Consider the following 26,399-nt stretch of genomic DNA (forward strand, 5'->3'; position numbering starts at 1 on the left):
AAGAAAACTTAAAGCGTAAGGCAATTTTTTTCAATTATTCACGCAAATATAACAGTAAAAAATTGGAAATAGGAAATCAAGATTGATATCGCTGACGACACTTTTGCCGTTTTATCTTGCGTTTTACCTGAGAAATTTAAGTACCCATACATTTTTTTGCTGCAATGATTTCTTTTTCGTTGTTATCGTGCACTGTTTTTTTATATTTTCGTATTAATGAACACTTTTCTGTGCATAAATTTGCCTGTTACTCTTATATTTTTTATCTTTGCTATGCATCAGATGGAAACCCCACCAAATAAGCGCTCTTCTGGGGTGAATAATTTCATTCAACCACAATTCATGCTTATCGCATGTTAATAATTACGTGAAAGAATGAAAAAAGTCATATTTTATTATAATTAATATTATGTTTCATTGCACTGATAACGAACCATTGGTTTTGTAAATTTTAATTTTAATCGGTGTTTTTCTCTCGTTGATAGGCTCCCGATATAGTGCTGAATGTTGAAGTAATTGAGGCCAAGGAGTTAAAACCTAAGGATGCAAACGGTAAATATCTGCTTTACGAAAGAGAGTGTACATTGAAATTATTCACTGCCTATCAGGCTGAAAGATTAATTCTTATTTTTCTTCGTATAGGTTTGAGCGATCCATATTGCACGCTTTACCTTACTTCTGGAAGCCACAGATACAACACATCAGTCAAATCAGAAACTTTGCAGCCGTCTTGGGAGGAGCATTTTTCGTTGTGAGTAGTCATTATAGTAATTGGATGGATGAGGCAGATACTTTGTGGAGATCCATTATGAAATATGAAGTGAAACACTTTGCACTTTCCACATAAAATTTTATGTGGAAAGTGCAAAGTGTTTCACTTCATATCTCATTATAGTAACTTATATCTTCCTGTTTTGGGATCAAGGGAAGGATAAGTATCAATTCATGGTATGAATGCATTATTTAGCATTTTATCATATGTGAAAATATCATATATGCATTTCACATGCGGGAAAATTTAAAATATAATTTAGCCCATATACCCTGAAAATTTCCAAATTGCAGGTTACATATTAACACTAGAAGGGTCTGCATTGATGATATGCATTGAAGAACCATGTCCTGTCATCCTCACGGTTGCCATATTTTATCATTATTCCCCAATTTTTGCACTTAAATATTCTGAATTCGTGTAATATTTCAATTTTCTCAAATATTGATAATAGAAGTTTACATATTTTTTGTGTGATAGTGATTTACATATTTTTTTTAAACACATACTTAACACACGTACAAAAGTTTTAAGCTATGCAGCGCCTAAAGTTAAATCTATTTTCGACGATATTCACATTCATTCAAATGCTCATTCTTTTGCTCCAAGTTTAATAAATTATTGGGCTCTCATGTACGGATTATATTAATATTGATGTTATAACGTAAATATAATGATTATTACAAAATTTTCGTCAGCATATTTTTTGCATAAAGCGATTCCCTGAAATCACAATTTACTACAATAATTCGTAAGTAGAATGAGAAAAATACGTTATGACGAAAAAAAGTCTTCCACCTTCAGTCATTTTCTCAGTACTTGAAAATGAAAAAAGATGCGATGGTTACCCACCACTTTTCATGAGTTAGTGACGTCATTAAATTTCCAGTTCATTTAGTCGTTCGGAGAGGCTCATCAATCTTTGACGGAAAGAATTGCTCATTAGAGTGTTCGTGACAAGGAGCCACGTGAGATGATTGAGCGAGGCCGAGGAAGGGCGGAGAAGTAGCGGTGAGCCTCTCTTGGCAATCAATGACGTCATGAACTTTTAGGGAAAGGGGTAAGGCCGTCGATATTTCGCCGCGAATTGCTCGAGAAGGATGGATCGAGAAACGGAAAAATACGAGTCTCTTTATGTTTCAAACTCTATCGCAAACTACAATAATGTTTAAAAATGGTCACGAGGACATGCAATCAGTAAAACGTTTATCATTCTCATCGAAGTACATTGCAAATTTGATAATCCTGATTGTTTTTCATTTTTATTTTTTAGGCCTCTGCAAAAGTGCCTGGAGGATCAGCTCAACATTGAAGTGTGGTAAGTAGAGGATTGTTATATTTTTATCAATTTTCACATAATAATGACGTCTCAATTGGAAATGCATTTCTGTTTAAAAAATTAACGGGTTTGAAGTGTAAAAGTGCTCGTAAATCACAAAGCTTTAATCAATGTTCCATAATTAATTGTTGAATGAGTAATTTGTTAATTGCGAGAAAAGTGTGGAATTTTGTCTCAGACATGACGAAATAAAGTCCGCCGCCAGCACCCAATAGCTGCAGCATATTAATAAATGGACAATGGTAAACTGGGTTTCACGTCAATATTTTAGTGTGGGGACTCTACTAAGGGCATGCTCCAAAGGGCCAATTACGAAGTAAATTTGATGAAATTTGGATTACGATTTCATTTGACAATTTACGAAGTTCCTTTGACGGAGGGGGCATTTAGCGATGATCATCGCCGAATTGAGTACCCCCTGTGAGTGGTGACTCCCCACCCTAGCCTGCTGTTTTCCATGCTCCTTTCTTGATGCCAGTCCTTGCGTTTTCCGCTTGGTTTTAACTCAGAGTTAATATTCTTGTGGTAAGTGCCCCCTACGCAATAACCCAATCTCAAGTGCCTTGAGCATATGATTCAGTCTTTAATTCTATTGAGTGTACGCGTGATCTTTACTCTTTCTTGAAGTTTAGGCAAGCTTCTTAGTTCATTTACCGCTGAGATTTATTTCAGCTGTAATATTGAGCATTAAAATCATTTTGATATCCTGGAAATTCGGATGATTCGGCTTATTTATCTATAATGCCGTCTCTTATATGACAGGCATACAATAAAATGGATACCATGGTCGTGTGATGCGCCGAATTGTTCCACAGGCTAAGGTAGCTCAAAGGCGAAATATTCTTTATTTAAAATGCCGTTGGATCCAGAGAAATGGAATTTATGGCAATAAGATCTACCTGGAAAGAATTCAAACCTAAAGGACAATCGTTGGGTGTTTGAAAAGCATTTTCGGGAGGAAAAAGTTGTCGGGAAAATTGCTCATAAAGATGTTATGAAGCCTCATTTGGTTGTGGTTTCAATGGGCACCGCTGGAAATTTGACGCTAATAATTTTTTCCCCAGCGCTAAACATCTCGTCCGTAGGAGTGAATTGTCGCGCGAGATCGTTGTCCGTCGTCGTCATGTGAACCGGCAACGACCCGAGTGAGTTATTTTTTCGTAATGTGAATGTTCTATATTGCATTTTCTTGCAGGGATTTCGATCCCGCTGAGACCGTTGCGGAGAAGATGAAGAAGATAGGCGGAGTGAAGGGCGTGAAGGGACTGAGGAAGCTGATGAAGGAAATCGCAGTGACGGCCTCCACGGGCAAACACAACGACGAGCTCATCGGATCTCACGTCCTACCAATAAAGGTATTCCCCAATTGATTAATTCATTCATTCGTTTGATGAATTTCTGGAAGTGCTTCAATATAAAACGATCCGTGTGAGGGGTAATACTCTACCATCTGCCCTTCATGTTGCGTGAAAGATATTTTTAAACGTTTTTCATGAAAATTCTCCATATTTTAAGGAAAACTTGCTTGCCTTGCTTGCTTGCTCACATTTGTATTCGCGTTGTATGCGAATCAAAGTCACTCATTAATTCACTGTTATTAACCCTTTCTAACCCAGAGCTGACTGTTGGAGAAATAAAATTTCAAGACTTTTCATTTTAAAAATGTGAAAATTTTCTACTCAATCATAAATATTGCGGAAGATACAAATTTCGCCATTAAACATAACAGCATTAAGGGACACGTAGTTTAAATATTTCATGAATAGAGCTGAAATTGTATAAATTTTCGATGTTGCTTAAAGGCAACACTGGGTTATAATGGGTAAAAGTATTTTTCCAGTCAGGGTAGGTTTGTATGGAACATTTCGAAAATTACCCTGGCCTGTTTCCCCGTTTCAACTAAGACGTCCATCTTCAATTCACTCTAAGACCTACTCTCGATCATTCTACGACTATAAATTTTATTCTCTTCCTTCCTCTCCCTTATTTACCCAACATTCTACCCTTTGAAGCTGTCCTCTTCATACCCTCCCCGCTAAGTACTCCCTCCATCCATACCTTCTGTCTCCTCCGTATCTCATCTAAAAGCTGCCTCTCCTCACCCACCATGTCCAGCACTTCATCGTTCTTTCTCCTCTCCGTCCACTTTACCATATTCATTCATCTCCTAACCCATATTACGAACGCATACAGTTTTCCCCTCCTTGCGTGTCCACGTTTCCGCACCGCAAACAGCTACTCTCTCTTCGTAATGAATGAGACTCTGCACTCCCCTGATATTATAGAGGTAAAATTTTACGGAAAAGTTCCCAGAAAAAGACCTAAAGAGAGGTATTATAGCGAAGTTCAAGATATATGGGAGAGAGAAGCGCTTCAGAGAGGTAAAAAGCACTAGCTTGGGATGGAGAGGGATGGAGAATGCAGTCTTTGGATCGTAATGCAATGAATGAATTATGGGAATGGAACGCCCTCCCACTCCACTGGTTAATTGTGGACCTACACATCTCACCATCCTCCGAGAATTCCTTACTTCATCACATGTATTATTGCAGAAAGGTCTTTTTCTGACATTTCGTATATTCTCCGTTAATGCTGCACCTAATAAGTGAAGTAAAATTTTAAACGTTGAATCTCCTGTCGAAAAATACAATCTCAAATTTCACCATTTACCCATTTATTTGACTTAAAAGTTTCGATATTTTCATGTCGATTACTCGCCCGAGATATATCGACTTCATACATTTTTTTAAATACTAACCTTCAAAAAGAGGTTTAAAAACCCGTTAAATCCTTAAAACTAAATCAAAGAAACGTAAAAAATGCAGCCAACAATATTAAAAAATAAAATCTAAAAAGTATGAAGAATGATCTAAGTTCTCTTAAAGAGACATCGTATGTAAGAAACTTATAAGATAACGTGTGCCAAGGGAGAATGAAAATATCGTGTTGAAAGTATTTCTGAATTATTATCATTGGGAACGGACAACAAAAAATGAAAAAATACGAAATTCACACATTTATCGTACAATGTACATGGGTGAATTGTATAAAATTGTTATTTAAATGAGTGAGAGTTTATTATGAAATTGTTTTAAGAATTATAGAGTACTAGGTAACCGGTGCGAAATTTTCTGACACAGAAAATTAAATTTAAAAAATATATGTAACTTATCTGACGCAGAAAAGCTGAAATAGCACCATCTAAATATTTTTGTACAACTTAATTTGAACCTGCAAGGTTGTTATCCTATCAAATAAAAACCCACTTATAAATACACACGCCACTGATTTAATTACTGTCGGTTTTTTTTTACCTGCAGAGCATTCCAGTGACTGGTCAGACCCTTTGGTGTCCGCTGGAGAAGAAGGGCAAGGGCAAGGTGCAGGGAATGGTCAAGTTGAAGCTGGCCGTGGGCGCCGTGAAAAACTTCCAGGTGGCCATGCAGGAACACCGAAGCCTCGTCAAAATGCTCCTGCTCTACGAACTCGAGAAGGACACGGTAAGCGAGAACGAATGTGCTTCCTTTTGTTTGAATTACCCGCCCTTTGAAGGGAATAGAAATGTATTGAAGTGCTGCTTGCGTGTTTGTTTCATTGAGAGAGTTTCATTGGTTACCAAGAGAACTTAATTCTCGTGTACATAGGCTTTCGAGGTGTAGTGGAGATTCGACTGAGATTTTACGGGACATGCAGCGCGCGTCTTCGTAGGCAAGAACAGTTTCGCCGGCATTGAAGCCGGCTTCTTCTGGTCGATGGCAGACCGTCTAAACCACCTCTCTGCACTTCATCGACCTAAAGAAGTCAGCTACAATGCCAGCGAAACTGTTGTCTACAAAGATGGACATTCGCGGTGCACGTCTCCCTACATGGATAATTTATTGAAAATTGTTTTTTTAAGTGGTCTTAATGCCGACGCCGGGTTTCTCTCCACCCTCTCTTCCCTACCCTTCCCTCGAGACGCAAATGACGTATACGGACGTTCAGTGGCGTAGCCAGGGGGGATATTAGGGGGCACGTCCCCTCCCAAACCAATTAGAAGAAAAATATTTGCCTATAAAACTTATTCAGCTCCACCAATATGTTTTAGTAAAACAGCACCCTGATGATCCATCAATTGTGTTATTTTAAGTGCCAAAAGAGCATAAAATGTGATTTCTATACATAAAAATGCTAACATTTTCAGTTTTCCTGGATATACACAATTACTTATACCACTTATTTTTTATCAGAGCGCGACCCGGGATTCAATGAATTATCACCATCTTCAGGCGCAAATTAATTTTTATATTAATTAATTAAGGGAAGATGATGATAATTCATTGAATCCCGGGTCGCGCTCTGATAAAAAATAAGTGGTACAAGTAATTGTGTATATCCAGGAAAACTTGTAATGGAATACCACAAAGTGAAGCAAGAGTGTGTGAATTTTGCTCATATTTTCACCTGAGGGGGGGTTCCACCCTCCTGACCCCCGGGGTCTTGCCCAACACATCGTCCTGACTATGGCCCTACGGACCGAATACCTTCCCACCCTCCTTTTCTTTGGAGACTGTTATCCCGTAGATGTACCCTTCGTGTTTGTTTTTTCCTTGAAAGTATTTATAAACTCCATTCGCATCGCCCCAATCGCCCAAAGCATTATTTGCCAATGCCCGATATTGAATGCGAAGGAATTGTCTCCACTTTACGTAATCAAAACTTTGATTTTACAGAACTCATCAATTGATTCGCTGGACGGTCTGGCAGCTTCAAAACCAGTAGGTACCCCTTTCAAAGAATGTAGAAACATGTAGGTTGCTCCTCATTTTCTATCTCTCGTACGAAGATTTTTTAATCCGAGACTAAACCTTTGTATCCACGCGATGGAGTATTTGCAATTGGGTCTGGACTGGGCGAAGAGTGATTTATCAGCGAAAGTTTGTATCACAACATAGTTAATCATGGTGCCAAAGCTTTTATTTGTTCCATATTGTAAATAATATTGGCCATCGTAATTGCAATTATTTTCGAATCGGCATTGGAGGAGCAAAACCGTTCTCTGGAGACCCAGTTTCTCTTAGCCATGTTTATGTTTGCTATGGATTGCATGGCAACGATAATAGCATAGTCGTTGCGACGGAATGTTTTTTATTTTACTTAGCACCATGTATATTTGCAGTTTCCCTTCCAGCCCGTCTTATTGGACCTTATTCACTATATGCTCGGCAGTCTGGGATTTCGATTATGTATTTCATCACACGATCGCTAAACGTTATACCTACCTACTTGCCAATGCATTAAGTATAGTAAATAAAACCACAGCCACCTAGAATGCGAATTTATACAATGGGTGACGGCAAGGTTTGCTTACGTCATTAGATGAGGAACATGGCGACCGTTCGTTTCAGCTCAAGACGTAATATAAAATCTTTAATGTGTTATTGATCAATACCTATGAAGTACGTAAGGGAAAACGTTTAAATATTATTGAGTTTATATGCCTCAAATAGTTTTTTGTCGTTTTATCCAAAAATTTGCAAATACTCCATTGCGCAAGTTGACAATATTTTAGGTACTGGACTCAATAATTTCTTTGGAGAAGGCATTCATGCATAAAGTAGATACATTAGACTAAAATTTATCAGTAATTAGATCCTCATTTTTTACCTGAGAATATTTTCTGTTGGAGAGTAACAATTAACATTGTTGCTGTTCTCTTCTAGCTGCCTGGATACGATCTATGTATGTAGCAAATTAAGATGAATTTTTCAAGGTATATTTGTCCTTATTCAAAATGATTTTGTACTTATGTTGATGATATGCATGAATACAAGGTAAATTTAATTAATCTTAGTGTAATACTTCATCTAATTACTTGTAGTTAAATTGTCTGCAATGTTTGTGAATTTTACTTTCTTTGGTAGATGGTGATAGTAGCATCTGCTAGTGTTAGCTATAAATTAAAATAGGAATACCACTGAAAAAGTACATAAATAAAGTTACTTTTATAACCTCCATTATTGTGTATATCCTATGTCCTCTACTCGAATTTGAGATCACTGTTTACTTTCATTGACGATGTATTAGCGAATTCCTTGTAAACTATATTTGTTTTTTTTTGTTCGCTTTAGGTCGACTCTTTTTGCCACATCATTTTCAGAGATAGTTGCTTTAATACTCGAATAATCTTTTAATCCATATCGATGTTTAAAAAATGTCATTTTTTGTAACCTTGCCGGTTATAATAGCCTGCCGAATTTTTTCCTCGAAGAGTCAAAACTTAGAGATTTGCGAAATTGTCTTTTTAATCATTCGGAATTTGCTTGGTCATATTTTAGCTAATGAGACGTATGTCACGATGTATACCGGTGTCCGATCGGAAAAACTATCCTTATTTCCTGTAAAAAAGTGACCGGCAACGGCCACGGAACGTCGGGCGACAAACCGAAGAAGTACGCGGGGCGCACCCGAAAAAAAACATCACCAACAGCTACGACGACCCGTAAGAGATTCAACCAATAAATACACCCGACAAATATTTATATTGTAAGGGGCTGGAGGGTGGGGGGTGGGGCGAATTTTCCTCTCATTCTCGACATGACTGGATTGACTATGATCGCACCAACTATACGAATTGACTACCTAATGGCGCATCATTGGTCTCTGTTAAAAATGTTTTCTTCATTTCTCATTTCGGCGGCCTCCCTAATTATTCTGGTCCATACTTTTGGCGGATATTTTAAACTGTAACGCGGGTTTAGGTACTCATAAGAAGATTCACTGGGCATTACGAACCACTATAGTTTTAAACAATTTTGCACCTCAATTTTTTTTAATTTCAATCATTCCATACAATTCAATGTGTGTCATTCAACTTCCAAGAGCAAAATCTTGCAGAGAGAAAATTACTCACGCGATTTCCTTCCGACGAGGTGTTTGTCAGAGAATGAAATAGATTTCTCTCTGCGGTAGCTGACTCCATACATGTTCTGATGGTTTCTCAAATGGGCCCAATTGTGGAAGGCAAAATCATGTCCGCATCTGGGTTCTGTCGACTCGTGGGATGTTTTCCCGTCAGGAACACAGTCAGAAATTTTCTAGGGGGGTTCGGGACATGACGTGGTGGCTCGAGTGTTGTCGTGGACCCGGCATCACATCCTGGCCAGCGGTGACAGAGATTATAAGAGATTGCCCAATCCCTACTTGAGTGTTGTGTGTGAAGGGCACTTCAAGTTGAGCATTCCGTCCGTCGGATGGGACGTTAAGCCGTGGTCCCCTTGGCGCCTTTCGTTAAGAGCAGACTAATGCCGACGCCGGGTTTCTCTCCACGCTTCCCTCATTGTGCAAATTACTGCAGCTGTCTGTCGTCTCCTCCAAATACCATAATTGTTATCCAAGTACAAAATATTCGTTAGAACCGATATACAGATTCACCAATTGCCATATTCTATCAAAATTGGGCGGCATAGTCTATTTTTCCTCTAGATTATGACAACATCGGATAGTGTCCGCAGCGGTGTCTTCTGGTTCTAACCCCTTAAACTTCTCTTCAGGGAGTACTTGGACGTTGTGCGGGTTGCATATGAGGGTACATATTAATTAGTTTGTCAATCCTAATGCATCAGAAAACCATGCATTTCATTGTAAGTCAGCTGTACATATCGTTTGCGTATTGCTGAAAGTTAAATTCATCATTATTTGGTTATTTGATATTCGTTATGAAATGTAGGAATACAGAAAAATTGTGGATGTCAATATACAGGAATGTAACTGAAGAATACTGAAGAATAGAGAAGATAACTTCCAGGCTAGTATTTTCCTCAACATATTTATGGTGGGTAGTCACCAAAAGGGAAAAAATCTTGTGGGCCTGAGGCTATGCGCCTATTCCCCTAAATAAATTAGTTTCTGCAATTCTGCATCTTCATCTCCCATCTGATCGACTGTAGATTACCTGAGTAGACTTCTAAGTAGCAAGAATACCTTGAAAAATCACTTTGGCGAATGAATAAGTTTAATTTATTAAATTTTTTCAGCACTATGCTATAATTTGAATAGTTGTATTTCATTTTTTGCATACAATTTTTGTACGTAGATATTAGCTATTTACCTTGATCTCTTTCATAATTAGAATATGTGTAACTGTGTATGTTTTGTGATTGATGAATATTCTTTTGCCGATGTGAAGATATTGTCCTGACTGTTTGTGTGTCATCATGCATTTTGATACAATGAAAGTGTTTCTTTGTCCTCCTAGTTTGTTTGAGTAAAATTCACTTTTCCTATTTTTTGGTAGTTAATACCTCGTTTGTATTACTCAACCTCAATAGCTCATTTACGAAATATTTCAGCGCATGAAATACTTGGGGGCTCTTTTATAATCTGTAATCAAAATTTTGTGGAGTAGGAAAGTTGAATTTGATGAATTCTTTCATTCAAAGCACCACTAAATTAATCATCCTTGTTAGCTGCTTTACTTCAGAGCAGCTCTCAGTTTTTTACAAAGTTATTTTATGCCTATGTGAAGTTATGGGTAATGGTAGCCATGCATTATAAAATCGGCCCTAAGTATTTATAGTCATGAGAAATGCTTATGTAATTCAATTGTTGTACATTTATCATTGTTTTTTCTTCTGCCTTTACCAACAGTGTCGGCCGTACAGTTGGTCGGGGGAATTTTCGTCAAAAGGAGTGATTGTATTGACGCAGCATTTAGCACAAGCCGGCATCAATGCGTACCATCAGTTCTTGGCTCAGTGGATAGAATACACGAGTATACACGTCGATCATCCTCTGCACTTTGCCGTCTTCTCCCGCATTTTGGACACGCTGGTGCCGTGCATACAAGGCGGCAATGTTTTCAGCGAGGATGAAGTAAGTTGTTTGGTCTTCACAGTTCTCTCTGTTTTGTTTTACATTTTGCTGAAATTCTTTTCGCCTCAGTTTTGGTTCCTTTGTTAATCATTGCACACACTCACTGCTTTAACCCAAATGGATTGTTGAGGGTAGAGTTCAACCATCACTAAGGCTAAGTTAAATTTAAAAAAGTAAAACACCAATGAATGTCATTCATACATAGTATGAAAGACAGTCAGTGAGGATTCTTTTTTGTTGTGAATGCATAATTATTTATAATAATAACTCATTTGGCAACAGAGGCGCTGACTTCATGGGGTCAGAGGGGGCCCGAGCCCCCTCAAAAATTCGTTATGGGTGAGGAAAAAATATGTCAGGCTTGTTGATTTTCTCCGGAGTATCCAGATATTGAGATTCGAGTTATCAGGGTTCTAATGTTGATCATATGACTCTTATAAGATGCTTAAAAAACTTAAAACTCACTACTTATAAAATTTCCCAGGGCAAGATCCCTGGTTTGGGCCCCCCCAATATTTTTTGTAAGTCGGCATCCCTGTTGGCAACGGAGTCAGGATCAAGACTTGCGTAACATTCTGGAATATGGCCGTCAGTATGATGATCTTGTCAGTATGATGATCTAGTCTTTTCCTTAGACCCACAATGCATGTAAAATGTGATGGTTAATTTTTTTGTTGAATTTGGGAATTAAAATTGAGTCTAAATACTTTTTCAGGTGAAAATGTTTTGGGACTCCTACAAAAAATTACTGCCCTCCTGTTTCAACTGCCTTAAGAAAGTGAGGAGGCTCTCCAAAGACGATAAGAGCGCAGAATTGCAGTTGAGGTCCCTGTTGAGGTAGGTGACTCAGTTGAACTGCCTAAAGCAGTCGTGTTGTGGTGTGAAGTGATAATTGTCATTATTGATCTCTGAGAAAGGAGCATTGGGATAGAAAGAGGTCATGTTCTTTCGGACCCAAAATAGCTTCATTTGAACATGCACTTTTTAAAAAATGCATTCAGAAGCATATATGTACGTACTTTAATATAAGAAGTCAGTAATGAGAATACATCTACATATTTGAAAGCATTTTTAATAATTTTTCAATTTGTATTATATACATATTGGTGATGCAATCTTTTTTAATTATTTTGTACTTTGCAACTAAAATAAATTTGAGAGGTATTGTGTAATTTCAAAATATCTTAATATAATTTCAATTTTTGGCTCATCATTTTTTTCTGTTTTTTTTTGCCATACAGCTTTCCTTTAGCTATCCTGTTCATAGTACTAGTTCACCCTCCAGTTTATTTTATGCTAATTTTCTTATGCTTGATGCCACCCATAACTTTAAATTTGGGTGATTTATATTGAAAATATTGAATGCTATTTTTTTACATGAAGTGTACAGAGACTGAATGGTGCATGTTGATTATTGAAATCGGATGGAAAAAGTAAAAAGTGTCAAGTGATGCAGTCATGGTTGTATGGGCTTAATTCCAACAATCATGGGGGATGCTAAGGAGATTTTTTTGTAATTTTAGAGGATTTAATTTTTTAAAAAAGAGGATAAAATCGTTGATTATAAAACTGGGTTTTTGGATTCATGGAAATCATATTTTCATATCTGGGTCACTCCACTCAAATTCAACCGGGAGTCTGTCTGCCCTTTGGGTCACCGCTTTCAACCAAATTTGGCAAATCGTATCCACTTTATTAGAGAATGAAAACCCCAATGCAAGCAGTTTGCAGTACACTTATTGCAATGTTGTAAAGCGGCAATTTTACGAAAGAATCTTCACATCAGACATTGTATCTCAGGAAAAATGAAAGATTTAAAAGCATACAATACAGATCTGATTTTTTAAGTTCTCTCAGGAAGTTCTTGTCTGTCCTTTTGGAAAGAATTGGAATACATACACCAGTGCAGGATTATTTCATTTGTATGCGAGTTGATTTTATTGGCTAATGTGTTTCAATAATGCCTGTTTATTTTGGTTTATTTTAGCATATTTGCTCACTTGAAGTCCCTTGAATGTCCAGATGGAATTGAGTTATTCTCTCCAACTTTGTTTAGTTGGTTCAAAACCATAGAAAATGGCTGTGATATTGAAGGAGGTCTACATGATGCCGTGACCCAGTGCGCACAGGAATGGTGAGAAAATATTAACATCTGCTGTTGGCTTATTTAATTGAACTTTTTCTGCCAAATCACAGATGCAAAGTCACATTTTTGACCTTTCAGCTGGCAAACTATATTTCTTATCATGACTTGGCAAGCTGTTTACAAAGTATATAAACATTTCTTATCTGATTTTATATGAAGTTTTAAATCAAAATAATTGCAGTACTTGGACAAAAAGCACAATAGAAACAAAAAAAAACTCTACCATTATATGAAATTAAATTTTTTTGCTATAATCCCTCTTCAAATGAACATTGTGCACACTTTTTGCATGTTTTATACAAATGAACTAATACTCATTTTTAGCCCATAACTTTTGACTGCACTCTTGAGTATTTCATTGACGCCATCTTATATTGGAAGGAAAAAGCCTGACAGAGGAATACAATAATGATACATTTGTAAAATGAAAAGTTTAGTTCTTAAATGGGCACCTGCCAGAAGGTTAAATATCTAGTAATTGACAGTTTATTCCCATTAATGAAGGTTTTAATTTCTGGAATGATGACTTGCTGGGAAAAATGTTGTTTGAATAAATTAATTTTTATAATTGATGTCTCTGGAAAAAAATTACATGCGGATTGATAGAAATGTGTGTGAATTAAATGTAACGATGTCCTTGGAATTTAGTAAAAATAATAATTCATTTAAACAATCAATTTATGTTCAATACAGCAAGAATTTTAATTAATATTTAATTATCATTGCTATTATGCTTTTTTTATCAAAGACATTAAAAATTGAAGTGTCTAAAGAAAATGTGCAAATTGTTGCAAAATGCTTGAATAAATTTTAACCAAATATTTTTTTTAATTGACAATATTCATAAATTCTTAAAACTTGTAGTTTTAATTTTTGTCATTTTTATATTTTACTCAGGGTTTATGTCATCCTGGAGGAGAATAAAATGGATGAGACGTCAGACGACACAAAGCTGAAGCATGCAATTACAGTTACGCAAAAGCTGAGGTCTGATTTACAGAAAGCGCTAGATTTTCATGAAAAACATTTCCAAGAGTAAGTGAATATCAATTTCTTAAGCAGTGATAGCACATAAATGTTACTTGATTACTGATTGGGTGAAAAAATTGAATTTTTTAATTAAAGAAATCATGATAATGAAAAAAGAACTGAAGAAAATACTCCGACTTCATGTTGAGCATGCATAGTACAAACCGATTTTTATATGTAGGTTTTTTTCATAATTTTGCATAGTTTTTTATGCAACGCATAGGTAATGGAAGCATGCAAGGTAAGGAGAGGAGGAAAATGGTTTACACACTGATTGAATGGAACTTGATTACAGACCTGGGTAATTAATAAATACTCTATGTATGTATACCTTCTTCAACTTGTAGAGTAATTAAAATGATAAAAACTGGTGTTTTTTCTAACATTTGCTCCTTTTATTATATTTTCAAGCATAATAAAATCATAATTTTTCACCAAGACTTCATTTTCTTTTGCAGGATTTTGCATTTCCCTTACACCAAAACATTGTACAAGGTGTATGATTATGAGGTAAGGGCTCTCTCTCTCTCATCATTTCGAGAATGTAATTGCCGTTTTAACGTATTAAAGTGTCTTACAAATTCAATGATTCAGCTTTCAGAGGTTGCAAAGCCAATAGTGACGGATGCGTGCTGGAAGCTAAAACCTTTGAGATTTAGCGATAACCCAGAGGATGTGATGACTGATTCTGAGCACCTGCAAATGGGAACCTCCCTCTTCGAACTCTACCTCATCTTACAGAGATTTGCAATGTAAGTACTTTTAAAGTACATCAGGGGTGCAGCCAGGAATTAAGGCTAGTGGGGGTTTTAGGCGCAGCTAATGGAGTATGTGGTGGTATGGAGTACCCACCCAAGGTAAGGGGGAGATGCGAGGGCCCACCCCCTGGAAAACTTTTAAGATAAATGGTTCAAAATGATGTGTCAATAATTTGATGTTTAGTTTGTGAGTCATATGATGGTAATATATAACATAACATTACATAGTTGCAAAATTTGTCACATTGGAATATTTTTATTTAAAAAATTCTATGAGCTCTATTCCCCAAACCCCACCTTCACTGCTCCACGGAAGTTAATGATTTCGGCTGACTGAAAGAAGTAGGTTAATGTCAGTTTTAATTGCCCGTAAAGAGACTAAATAAAAGGAAGAACTTCCCACCGTTAAATGGCAGGAATTTCTCTGTAGGCAAAGAGTAAAAATTTGCTTAAAGCATTTATATTGGAATTTGTATTAAATTCTAAGTGAAATCAATATGATTATTCAAAAACTCCTTGACATTATTTCTGTGGACCAGCCATTTCTTTGATGCATAGCACGCTCATAAAAGCATGGAGGAAAAGCTCCCACTTAGAGCCTGGAATATGGCCACGTTCATTTACAGGGCAAAATTATATTTAAATCCGACAGTGAATGGCGGCCTCTGGAATTTATAATCTAGTGGCTAAGTTAAGGAGACATGCACTAAAAACGAGTCAACCATCATTCATTACTTTATTCATTTGTTATCTTACACATCTACCAATTTTCCGTGTAGATTCGTCATATCAATCCTCTTGGCTTGCATTCGTCTCTTTTCAGTTTGGCTGGTAGAATCTATTGCATGGACATGGATGGACTGAAAATGCAGGATTACCACAATTGGTTCACCAAAGGAGTTGCCCATTGGCTTGATATTGCGCTGTTTAAAGCATTGCAGAGGATAGAGAAAGCTGTTGAGTTGGATGCCCTTGTTCCTGTTGATGCCTCTGTGCAGTATAGTTCCTCTGCCGTCGACACATTGGCCATATACTATCAAGTACGTAAATGCGTCTTTCCTGCTTCCCATATTTTTTTCCATTTTGTTCATTTGGTTCCTGAAAAGTCTTTATGGAATAAATTAGGGATAGATCTGGAATACAGAGTCGGTCACAGAAATCTGCGCAAAAAATTACATACAGAGTAGGTGAAATTCATGTATCAAGACTTCTTTGCCTAGTGACAATACTTGGTGCAAATGCAACAAGGGAAAATACTGGAGTTCTACTCGTGTAAAATTGAAGTCAGGAAGGACTAAACTCCGAGCCCTAAGTGTCACCACCCAATTTTGTTCCTGGCAGTGCAAAAAAGTTTAAATTTTTATTTCATGTTTGGTGTAGCATGGTAAAGTTATGATAGGTGAATACATACAGAACAATAAAAAAATTATTAATCTCAAACAATATCTTCTGATCTTACAAAATGTTTGAATACTATTTGAAAAATTGTGACTTTAATCCACTTTTTTGGTGACTTTTTAAGGTGTGTTCCTAATTTATTTTGTTCTGCTACAGTGAAAAAAACAGTCAAAAAGGATTTTTAAAAACAAGCTTTTTTCAAAAACAGTATTCATAAAATTCATGGAAAAGTAAAAAATAAGCTTTTCATTCATCGTGGTTAATGGAGAGAATGAAGATCAACCGTGTTCTCAATTGATTCCCACTATCTCTTCACTAGTGCTTCTTAGAGACTTTTTGCACTTGCAAGTTGGACGTAGATGTTGATTTATATAGCTGTTAACTGTGATTTATGAAGAGGGATTAAAATTTTACCTCAGGTAAATTGCTTTGAAATTTTGGTGGTAGTGGGTAAATTCTGGAGTTGATTTAGGATTTGCAAAATTCTTTGGAAAAAGTGACGAGCAGTTGATAGGGGAAAAATTGATGAACTGAACATTGATGTCGGGGGACGGCTCTAGAAATTTTCCTCGCTGGGAATGCTATACAATGGACCTGCAATAGCATCTATGAAATAAAAATGTATGCAGTGAATGTAGTATGCTTTTGGATGTGGTCATTTTGGAATCTAGAAGTGCAAGTCCAGAAAGGCTGACTTAAAGTCTCACAGATTGGTTTATCGGTTGGCTCGTCAACCATCATCAGGGAGTAGAATGTGTCTTAACCTATCTGAGGATGTTGTAAGAGTGAGTAGTGTGAGCTGCATGTGTTTTTGTTGACATGATGACGTCACGGCCCAGGGGGTGTCTGATTAATCATGGTGTTTCATTGTACCCCCCCTTGTCTGTTATGTCATCACATCAACACCACATGCAGTTCCTGCTAATAACTCTTACACTATCCTCAGATAATAAGACTCATTATCTTCCCTGTTGAATATTGCCAAGCACACCAAAAATCCAGTTTCGAAGACTATAATTCTTATTTTAATTGGCTTTAGGGCATACGCTTCTAAATTTCATTTCAGCCAATCAGCAGCTCCTCCCAATTTTGTTCCTCATTTTCGATTTTTTCATTTATGTATATATATATATATATATATATTTGTGCAGTACATACGGAGTGTCATAGTACATTGTTATTCTTTCATTTTTTTCCAGATAAAAATATTTTGGAATCAGCTCTCCTGGCCTGATGTCGAAGGATCATACTCATTTATTGCAAAAATCATTGACGTAAGAAACCCTCTGATTGAGAATGATGATTAGGTGAAGATTCCCCAATTCACATTGCATCATTGCTAAGTGTATCTCTTGATTTCCAGGATATATGTCGGTGTTCGGTGTACTATGCTGACATGATGGCCAAGAAAGTGGATGGCTTGGGAGAAAGTGAAAACGCTTACGAGAAGAAGTTTGTGGTGACGAATGAGGTATGTGCTGGAAACGTCATCCAAAATTTTTACGAATGTATTTCATATTGTTGAAATGCATGTGTTATCATGACTTTTGAGCATTTATTAGCCCTGTATTTATTTTCTTTGTAGTGGTGTCTTGCCATAAATAACATTGGCTATATCCAAGAATCATTAGCACCATTTGTTCAAGAGCTGGGAACTGATGCAATGCTGAATAAACTCGCTGATTACCAAAGTGAAACGGCTGCTGATCATTGCCGGGAAACATTAAAGTTGGTTGTTTCAAATGCGGAAGAGACCGTGGGGAACAAGATTGTGGATCTTATTCAAATGCTCACTGATAAGGTAAGTTTGTCTTCTGTCATGAAATGGTGGCACCATCATGGGACAGTCATAAATTTCAGTCCTGAAACCAGACCTACTATATCAAATCATGCAGTGTTACAGCTTATAATGTATATTGATCCAGGATTATTTTTGGTTTTGGCTCTAGCCCTAATTCTTTATGTGAAGTATCTGGTCATCGCATATTTTCAGATCCAATCGCATATTTAAATGTAAGCTACAAAAAAATAATACAAAAAAATTACGAAAAATATTCTGGGTGCATGCGATAAAATCAGTGTGTTGTGTTTATGTCAGAAATATTTCATTTTTTTCCTCATTCTATTGGGACCAAATTAAATTTACCAAAGTAAAAATATAATTTATAATGAAGTATCGCATTAAATGGGTAAAAATTGCAAGAAAATCATAAACATCAATGTGAGGATTTAATAGTCCATTAATTTTTGGTTAAAAATTTGGATATTCCTGTTACATTACTGCTCATGGGAGTGCGAGATGCAGCCCAAAGAGTCGACCAAGGGACGGATCTGGATCATATGGACATTAAAATATATATAAAATGTACGTAAAAATTATTACAATGAGGATAAATTATTATTACAGATGTCGCCTGCAATGCAGCGGTTTCTACAAGAAGGGGCTGAGTTACTCAATCAGGAAAATAACATCATGGACCGTCTCATGCAGTACTTAGACGAGAATCTAATGACTCTCCATTCCAATCTCAGCGATGAGAACTTTGATCGGACATTGGAAATTGTGTGGGCAAATGTTGAGGCCATGCTCCTGACTATGATAGAGACTGGGGTTGAGGTAACTCCCATTTCTTCATCATTTATTTATTATCTCTATAATTTATGTATCTGGTCATCACCATATGGCGTTAAAGACGTTTCACTGTGAGACTGAATCAATGCTAATGTGATGTGGGGTTGAGCCATGAGAGGTTATGGTAATATGTATTAAGGATTAGATCATCAGTCGTGGGAATCATATAGCTATGAACAAGTGAACCCACAACCGCAACGAAAGAACGCTTTACTCTTCACTGCTCTCCCACACCCATCCTACGTCTGGGAACCAAATTCTTTCTTTAATGAATGAAAATGCAATTGGCTACCCTCCCTTGTACTCCCTTTATTGGTTGATTGGGTTTACATTCCATCCATTCCCATGGGGTACGGAACTTCCCAGATAGCGCAAAGTAAAGAGAGTTACCCGTTTCTTGTGGTTTTCTTACAGAAAAAATTGAATAGCAGCTTATCTTAAGCCAAGGGTCTTATCTTAATAAATAAGGCAAGGATAAGATTTTAGGGAAGAATGAGGAACTTGCATGGGTCGTAGATTGCTCTAAAAACTATTTTGAATGAGTAAAATGGATATATTAGCTCGCAAAAATACCTTCAGTTTCTCCATTCAACATCAAAAGAAATAAAAAAATTGCATCTAAAATCGAGAAAAATTTCTCTGAGCCGACCACTGCGCGAAGACACCCGAGCGTTGCCGAGGCCAGGCGTGACGTCATAGGTGCCTAAACAACCGTAGGGAGTTGGGAAATACGCTGGGCGCATGGTGTAAAATTTGCTTTGAGGGAGCATTTAGCCGCTCATCGTCGCCTTATTTTGTACTGTTATTCTTGGGCAAGTTGTCCTATCGCTATTGTGCCACGATTATTACTTGAGATATTAATAATGCGACATCGGGATGATGAAGTACAAGTGTTTCACTTCGTATGTTTTAGTTATCAGAAAAATTGATGATAATGTTGCCACTCGTTCGAATAGTACACCTGAAATTCATCTACATGTACATAATACCCCGCAAGCCGCCTAAAAGGCGTGTGGCAGGGGGTGTTAGGACACCAGCTTTTTTTTTTAGGACACCAAACATTGATGTCACGACCCTCATAGAATTTGTTAAGACTAATTATTTGTTATACGTCGGCGGCAAATCGAGATGTAAAAGAAACTTGTAATACTAGAGGATAACGATCTTAAGCTGTGCTGTTGACGTTAGAGTAAGCTGTGCTGTTGAATTTGGCAACGCCGAATTAGCGGAGAAGGTAGTCCTATCCGTCCTACGGTACGAGTTCACAGCAAAACAGTGTGCACACAATCCACATGTGAGATCGCGAATCGGTTCCGCTGCCAACACACACACAAGCTACAACCTATTTCAATAAAATATGTAAATCCATAAACAATATACTAGCATATACCATAAAAATATAGTGGGAAATAGGCAAATACTCTTATCAAAAACTGGAGGACACTGTCACATTCTTATATTCATCACGTACAACTTACAATAACAGAGCTCGTTATGATAAAACAACTATTTATTCACTGATTTAAACCCTTAAATTAGCCCACAAAAGTGACACAGGTGACTTTTATCACTACTATTCGTTGAAATAATGGAATAACAAACTTCACACACAGTTTTTATTTCAATAGCTTGATCGTGAAATGTCATATCGACGGTGAACAACGGAGGTTATCACGCCACTGACAATTTTTACACTACTATTAGACATTTATCGATAGCGTAATAGCACTTTTCACAATTCAATCACGATGAAACACTGATAACTCTTGGCCGACATTTTTCAACCTTGTCAAACTTTGAGCATTACAACCACTGGCACTGTGATTATTAGCTGTAGCTTAACGGGAGATGTCACGTTGAAAATAACACTATTTTGGCACAAAAATGTTCCTAGATGTCTCCAATCAGCGAGAAAAAGTTGCATTGACTGGAACTCACCCCATAATACAAGCACAGACAGTCCTAAACGACGAATTCTCCGGTACCCACGAATAAACGGATGAAGTTATTGTATATAAAAGCATAGCGGACATTAGTAAACATCAAAATCGTTCTAATTACATACTTAAATGAATGATATGCCGTCGATAACATCAACTTACAATTAACGTATCCCCCTTCCAACGGCCGTGGCTCAGACTCCTACATCGATGTTATTTAGGTATTGTAAAATTTTTGGTTTAACTGCTCCAGTTTTATATTTTATGCCCTTACTCAGAGATAAATATTATAAATAATGCAAAATATGAGGGCATCCAAGCCTCTATCGTCGGATATTTATCATTAAATATAAAATAATCAACACGTCTAACAAACGAAGCTCTCACAACTGCTGGCAACTATTACAAACAATCACAACAAAAGCTTCGCGTGATGTTTAGGCACCTTTGACGTCATCGAGGCTTCGTCGGCAGTGGCTTGGGGGGTGAGGGAGTTTTTCCCGCGCTTTAAAATTCGTTATATTTATCATTGAATATCTCGCGAAGGAAAACTCAGATATACATGCGGTTTTCTTTGTTGTATTCAGAAAATAATTTTCTCTCCGCCTGTGAAATAAAAAAAATTCATGCAAGTTCCCCATTGGTAAGAAATGCCGCCAAATATCCTCAGATTGACATAAGTCACTTCTGTTGGAGTGCCAAAGGTGGCAGAACAGCGTACTACACATGCTACGCTGCTCAGCCCGTCACGAATTTAAACCCTACCGGTGAAATTCAGTGAGTCTACATAGAAAAAAATTAACAATTGCAAGCGACTGGCTGGTGAAAATGCTAAGCATAATAAGTAGACATACCTTTTCCTTGTGGCAGAAAGAAAAAAAATAACATTTGCGAGAATTGAACGTGTAACCTGCAGATCAACAACCTTGAATGCTAACCATTACACCTATTATGAATGTGAGCCATAGGTACCTCTTTGAAATCCAACTATGCATATCGAAAAACTTCTGCTGCGTGCATAAAACAAACTGAAATCATTCAAGGTCCCCACAATCTAACATTTATGAATTTTGATTAATGGTCTGATAACTTAATTAACACATTGTATGTATAAGTGATTTCTTTCTGGCATTTTTATATTCTACATCGCTATTCACGTGAAATTATGTGTTATTCTCACGACTGTGGTTTTGCCATCATTTCATAAATGTGAATGATTTTCAAATTATGGCCGCATGATTTTATTTCTCCTCATAATATAGATGGACCAAGATTATAAACATCATTCTTGCACATAAATGCCTTAATGAATACTCTAAAATGATTGAATAATAACAACATCTACGGAAGTCCTGAAAGTTTGGCTTCCATTTTGTCATTACCCTGGATGTTTGTCGGCCTGGCCGTAAGAAACCCATAAGAAAAGGCCAACAAGCTTACTTATAAGCGCCGTCCTTATTTCTTCGTGTGACCTTACCTCAATGAATTATAATGTGCTTACTGGGTTGTCCTCCCATAATCCTCTCAATGCACTATGTGGACTGAATGCTAAGAATTTAAGAATATTTAACCAATATGGGTGGGTGTCTTTGGAAAGGTTTGACAAACTCTGCGGTGAAACAAAATAAATCATCAATCATTTCGTTTGAATTTTCAGAAGCGTCGCCCGCCATCGTTTTTTGCCAACTTGCACGAAACGTTAAGGATGCTTCTGAGCTTCTTCAGGAGGGAGGAACAGTGTTGCCAGATGCAGCAGCAGCAGCAGCAGGAGGAGGAGGAGGTGCACGTGAATGGAGAGGATGGCTGCGAGGAGAAGAAGAGGGGAGGGAGGAGGGAGAGCAAGAGGAAGATAGATCGCATGGAGTCGCTCTTGTCTCTGCACGGGATGGAGACGTGCGAGCTCATCCAGCAGTATCACCTGGAGAGGCTGGGAGAGCAACTGTCGATCGAGGGGAGCGGACAGGCATCCCCTTTTGGCCTCCTCACGGTGCGCCTCCAATTCGTCGAGGATGTCTTGAGGATAGGGGTGATGAATGCACGCAACCTCAAGCCAATGGATTCAAACGGTAAGTGGCTTGTTGATAAGTGTTAGTTAAGTGGCCAATATACCATGGCACGTTAACTCCAACAGGGGTGCAGCTAAGAATTGAGGCTAGGGGGGGTTTTAGGTGCAACTAATACTTGGGAGTGTGGGGGTATTGCATACCCGCCAGGGTAAGCAGGAGTTGCGGGGGCCCTCCACCAGAAAAATTTTTAAGAATAATGGTTCAAAATGGCGAGTTTTTCGTCTTTCTGAGGGATATTAGATTAATCCTAACAGTATTTTACAAGTAATACTTATCCAATTAAGTAAAATGGACTAAGCTTAAAAAAATTCCTCCGAGCTCTGGGGTGGGTATTATCCCCCCCAAACCCCCCCCCCCCTCGCTGCGCCACTGAACTCCAAACCTGCTGCTTGAACGATGGTGATATTTATATTAATTGCTATGGAAAACATTCCCTTTAAGGTAAAGAATGAAACAATGGGGCTTTGGCTTTACAGGGCACACCACTACTATGTACAGGTTTCGTTTCTTTGCTATTCTGCCATTCTTGATGGACCTTCAGGGTCAAATGCCCAGCACTTTGAACCTCTGTATTTGCTATGGGAATTAAGGACCTTGGATAATGAAGCACTGTGGCCCTGAAAGTTAAAGGTCCTTGATTCGATTCCCAGCTCAAGAGATTTATTTTCTCATTGCAATTAATGGGATAAGTAGCTTTTTTACCACATAGTCAATTTTTGCATGTGAATTTCCCTCTTTGATTAAAACACCATTGTCATAAGCAGCCCTGCAGTGGCATCTGGAACCTTATTCCAAAGAAGCTAACGATTGAGCAACTAATACTTATGCAAGCTTCATCATTAAAATTTTAAATGTAAATACACATTCTGGATTTTTCATTCTTTAATGATTTTCTTTTTCTTTACAGGGTCATGTGATCCATTTGTAAGAATTCACCTTCTTCCTGAAGAGAAGTTCACTGGAACAACCAAGCCTCGCACAAAGACACACAAGAAAACACTGTTTCCATTATTTGACGAAGTATTCACAGTGTAAGTAACCTAACCACAAAACTAGATCATTTTAGTGCAAACCTAAATTGTCTCAACCCATTCCATTCATTTGTATTTCCATCTGTTATTACAAATTTAGCTGTTTTGTATGTTAACTGTATGTAAGCCTTTAGGAGCTCTGCGGGTTGACTAATATATGGTATTTCAATTCTTCCTTCCTGTTTTTTGTTTGGGTGGTAAATATTTTTAATTTTATACCATAAAAACATTGCAAATACATTTACCATCCAGTTTGAATATATATGTTTGAGGTTATCTCATGTGCTTCTCTCTCTGACTATTTTAGACAAATGTCTTCAGATCTACAACAGACAAAAGATGGGCTGGTTCACTTTGTGGTCAAAGATTACGACATGATCAGTGCCAACGAGTTCATTGCCGAGGCATATGTTCCATTCTCGAAAATACCATCGACAGATATTACAATTGGCCTGGAGACTTTACCTCAAGTCCATCTTCCTCTTACAAGGCCCACCAACCCAGGCAAGTATATCAGCAATTCAATCAATCCGTCATCAGCAATCAATTCATACCATTATTTTATCCTTATGGACTGCCTCATGTAGTTTTACAGTCAATAGTAGCATCCATTGAAAAAATTAGTAGGAAACCTGAGTATATTAATAGAATAATTACCATAAGATTTGACCTGAGGAGGGTCGGAAGAAGCTTAGGTGTGCATAACTTTGTCATTGGTGAACAAAATATACACATACGTTGCTTGCATGTGCACAGAATATATGTACTAAGTTCCCAACGTGGCACTTTGTTTCAATATTCTATCGTCACGTCTCGAATGAATTTTTCCACAGGGGGTGATTGGGGTGCACACTATGGTTTAACTTATCATTCGAAAGTCAGATAAATAAATACTATTGTGCATGCCAAAATGTTTTAATGAGATACTCATGTGTTAATTTTTTTATGGGCTTACTTGTTAAGCTATTCCGGTGTGGTAACAAATACACAATTTGATATTATTGATTTCGCACTCAAAACTGGATCAGAATTTCTTAAATATTACGTACCCTAAAGAAACTTGATTGCTTTGATAACTTCATTTTTTTGTTTGCAATTAAAAATACCCTTGGTTACAAAAATAGCCAAACATCTGACACCTTAAATTGAGGATATTGGTTCTGTATCTTGGTCAAAAAAAATCCTGGATATCCCTGATTGGTAGTCGTAAATATTGATTAAAATTTGTGTAGGTTTATGCATATTCAATGTCTTGTCACTGTTTTTGGCACAAGCATACATATTGGTCACATAAAAATACTATTACAAGTTCAGCTCTACAATAAATATTGATTTTTCCCCAGATTCCAAAGTTCTTCTTGCCCTGGAGCATCGACATGGGGATAAATTAGCCCGAGACTTTTACAAAAACAAAAAGTCATTGTTTTCACATTAAGTACATCACGTGACGTGGTGCAGATGCAAAAGTGAGCATGCAAGGAGAAATCGTGAGTCAGCTGTTTCACCTTTCAAGCAAAAATAAATTATTGTTTCCTCTCCTACAACCTTGCACACAAGCTGAAAGTGATATCCGTGGACATTTTATGATTCATAAGTTTTACGATCATTGTCTATTTCCCTTCCTTGAATGTATGCATAAATATTTAATATTTCCTGTGGATAAATTTTAGTGAAATGCTATTCGTAAGTGCTCTTAACTTTTATATGAATTTATAAAGCTCTGGGAGTCAATGTGATAGATGTTAGTGGTGTGCAATGTTCCTCAGTGAAAATTATAGAAATAGTTTTCATGCGTCAGAAAAATGAAATATATTTTTCATCCAGTCTTGCTAAATGTTTTCATGTTGTAATATCTCGCAATAGGAATTTGGATCGTTGCATAACCTGTATTAATTGGTGCTATTTGCAAAGGTGCATGCTTTGATAAAGGCAGCTTTCACTCATTGTAAATAATCATTACCTTTTCTGAAGATATGTCGTTTAGCCCTAAACATTATGTCAATAAAGATTCAAACTCCTGTTTTCTGTGATTGAAATGTTAACTCATTATTATTGCTTTAATGAGAGGGGGGACTGAATTTACTTTTTTTGTATTAAGTTTGTTCACTCAACATTTCCAAGTGCAGATAGTTGCAGTTATGAAATCATTCATTTATATGTTTCACAGAGTAATGGATGAAAGAGGAAAATGTATGTTAGAAGTACATGTGATTATGAGCCATAAATAGATGGGAAATTATTTATGCAATAAATTACAGAATTTCCATATTCATGCTATCCAATGATGTTTAAAAATCTGTAAAATGTTATTTTTATGGATGATAAATTAAATATTTTGTATAAAAATCTTGAATTTTATTCATTTACTACCTAATCAAATTCGTAATGTAGTTTTAAGGGGGCTCTATACACGTTAAATTTTTCGACGCAATGGT

General features: G+C 37.0%; 1 protein-coding gene across 5 annotated transcripts in view; it reads left to right on the forward strand.

The window, feature by feature from the left end:
* LOC124155414 (protein unc-13 homolog 4B) overlaps positions 1 to 26,133 on the forward strand; it is a 205,653-nt gene extending 179,520 nt beyond the window's left edge. For 4 of the 5 annotated variants that reach the window (XM_046529205.1, XM_046529204.1, XM_046529208.1 and 1 more), the window contains 21 exons: positions 486 to 552; positions 643 to 751; positions 2,046 to 2,090; positions 3,307 to 3,466; positions 5,432 to 5,611; positions 6,824 to 6,868; positions 10,740 to 10,964; positions 11,680 to 11,801; positions 12,952 to 13,098; positions 14,008 to 14,145; positions 14,598 to 14,649; positions 14,734 to 14,891; positions 15,721 to 15,937; positions 17,495 to 17,569; positions 17,659 to 17,766; positions 17,881 to 18,096; positions 18,703 to 18,912; positions 22,525 to 22,933; positions 23,841 to 23,964; positions 24,272 to 24,468; positions 25,308 to 26,133. In XM_046529205.1, coding sequence (XP_046385161.1) covers positions 486 to 552; positions 643 to 751; positions 2,046 to 2,090; positions 3,307 to 3,466; positions 5,432 to 5,611; positions 6,824 to 6,868; positions 10,740 to 10,964; positions 11,680 to 11,801; positions 12,952 to 13,098; positions 14,008 to 14,145; positions 14,598 to 14,649; positions 14,734 to 14,891; positions 15,721 to 15,937; positions 17,495 to 17,569; positions 17,659 to 17,766; positions 17,881 to 18,096; positions 18,703 to 18,912; positions 22,525 to 22,933; positions 23,841 to 23,964; positions 24,272 to 24,468; positions 25,308 to 25,399 — 3,096 coding nt within the window. In that variant the 3' untranslated portion in view covers positions 25,400 to 26,133. The remainder of the gene's footprint in view (positions 1 to 485; positions 553 to 642; positions 752 to 2,045; positions 2,091 to 3,306; positions 3,467 to 5,431; positions 5,612 to 6,823; positions 6,869 to 10,739; positions 10,965 to 11,679; positions 11,802 to 12,951; positions 13,099 to 14,007; positions 14,146 to 14,597; positions 14,650 to 14,733; positions 14,892 to 15,720; positions 15,938 to 17,494; positions 17,570 to 17,658; positions 17,767 to 17,880; positions 18,097 to 18,702; positions 18,913 to 22,524; positions 22,934 to 23,840; positions 23,965 to 24,271; positions 24,469 to 25,307) is intronic. The other variant, XM_046529206.1, reaches the window with a different exon arrangement.
* Positions 26,134 to 26,399: the final 266 nt, after the last annotated feature.

The sequence above is a fragment of the Ischnura elegans genome, chromosome 3, assembly GCF_921293095.1.
Source record: "Ischnura elegans chromosome 3, ioIscEleg1.1, whole genome shotgun sequence".
Lineage (NCBI taxonomy): Eukaryota > Metazoa > Arthropoda > Insecta > Odonata > Coenagrionidae > Ischnura > Ischnura elegans.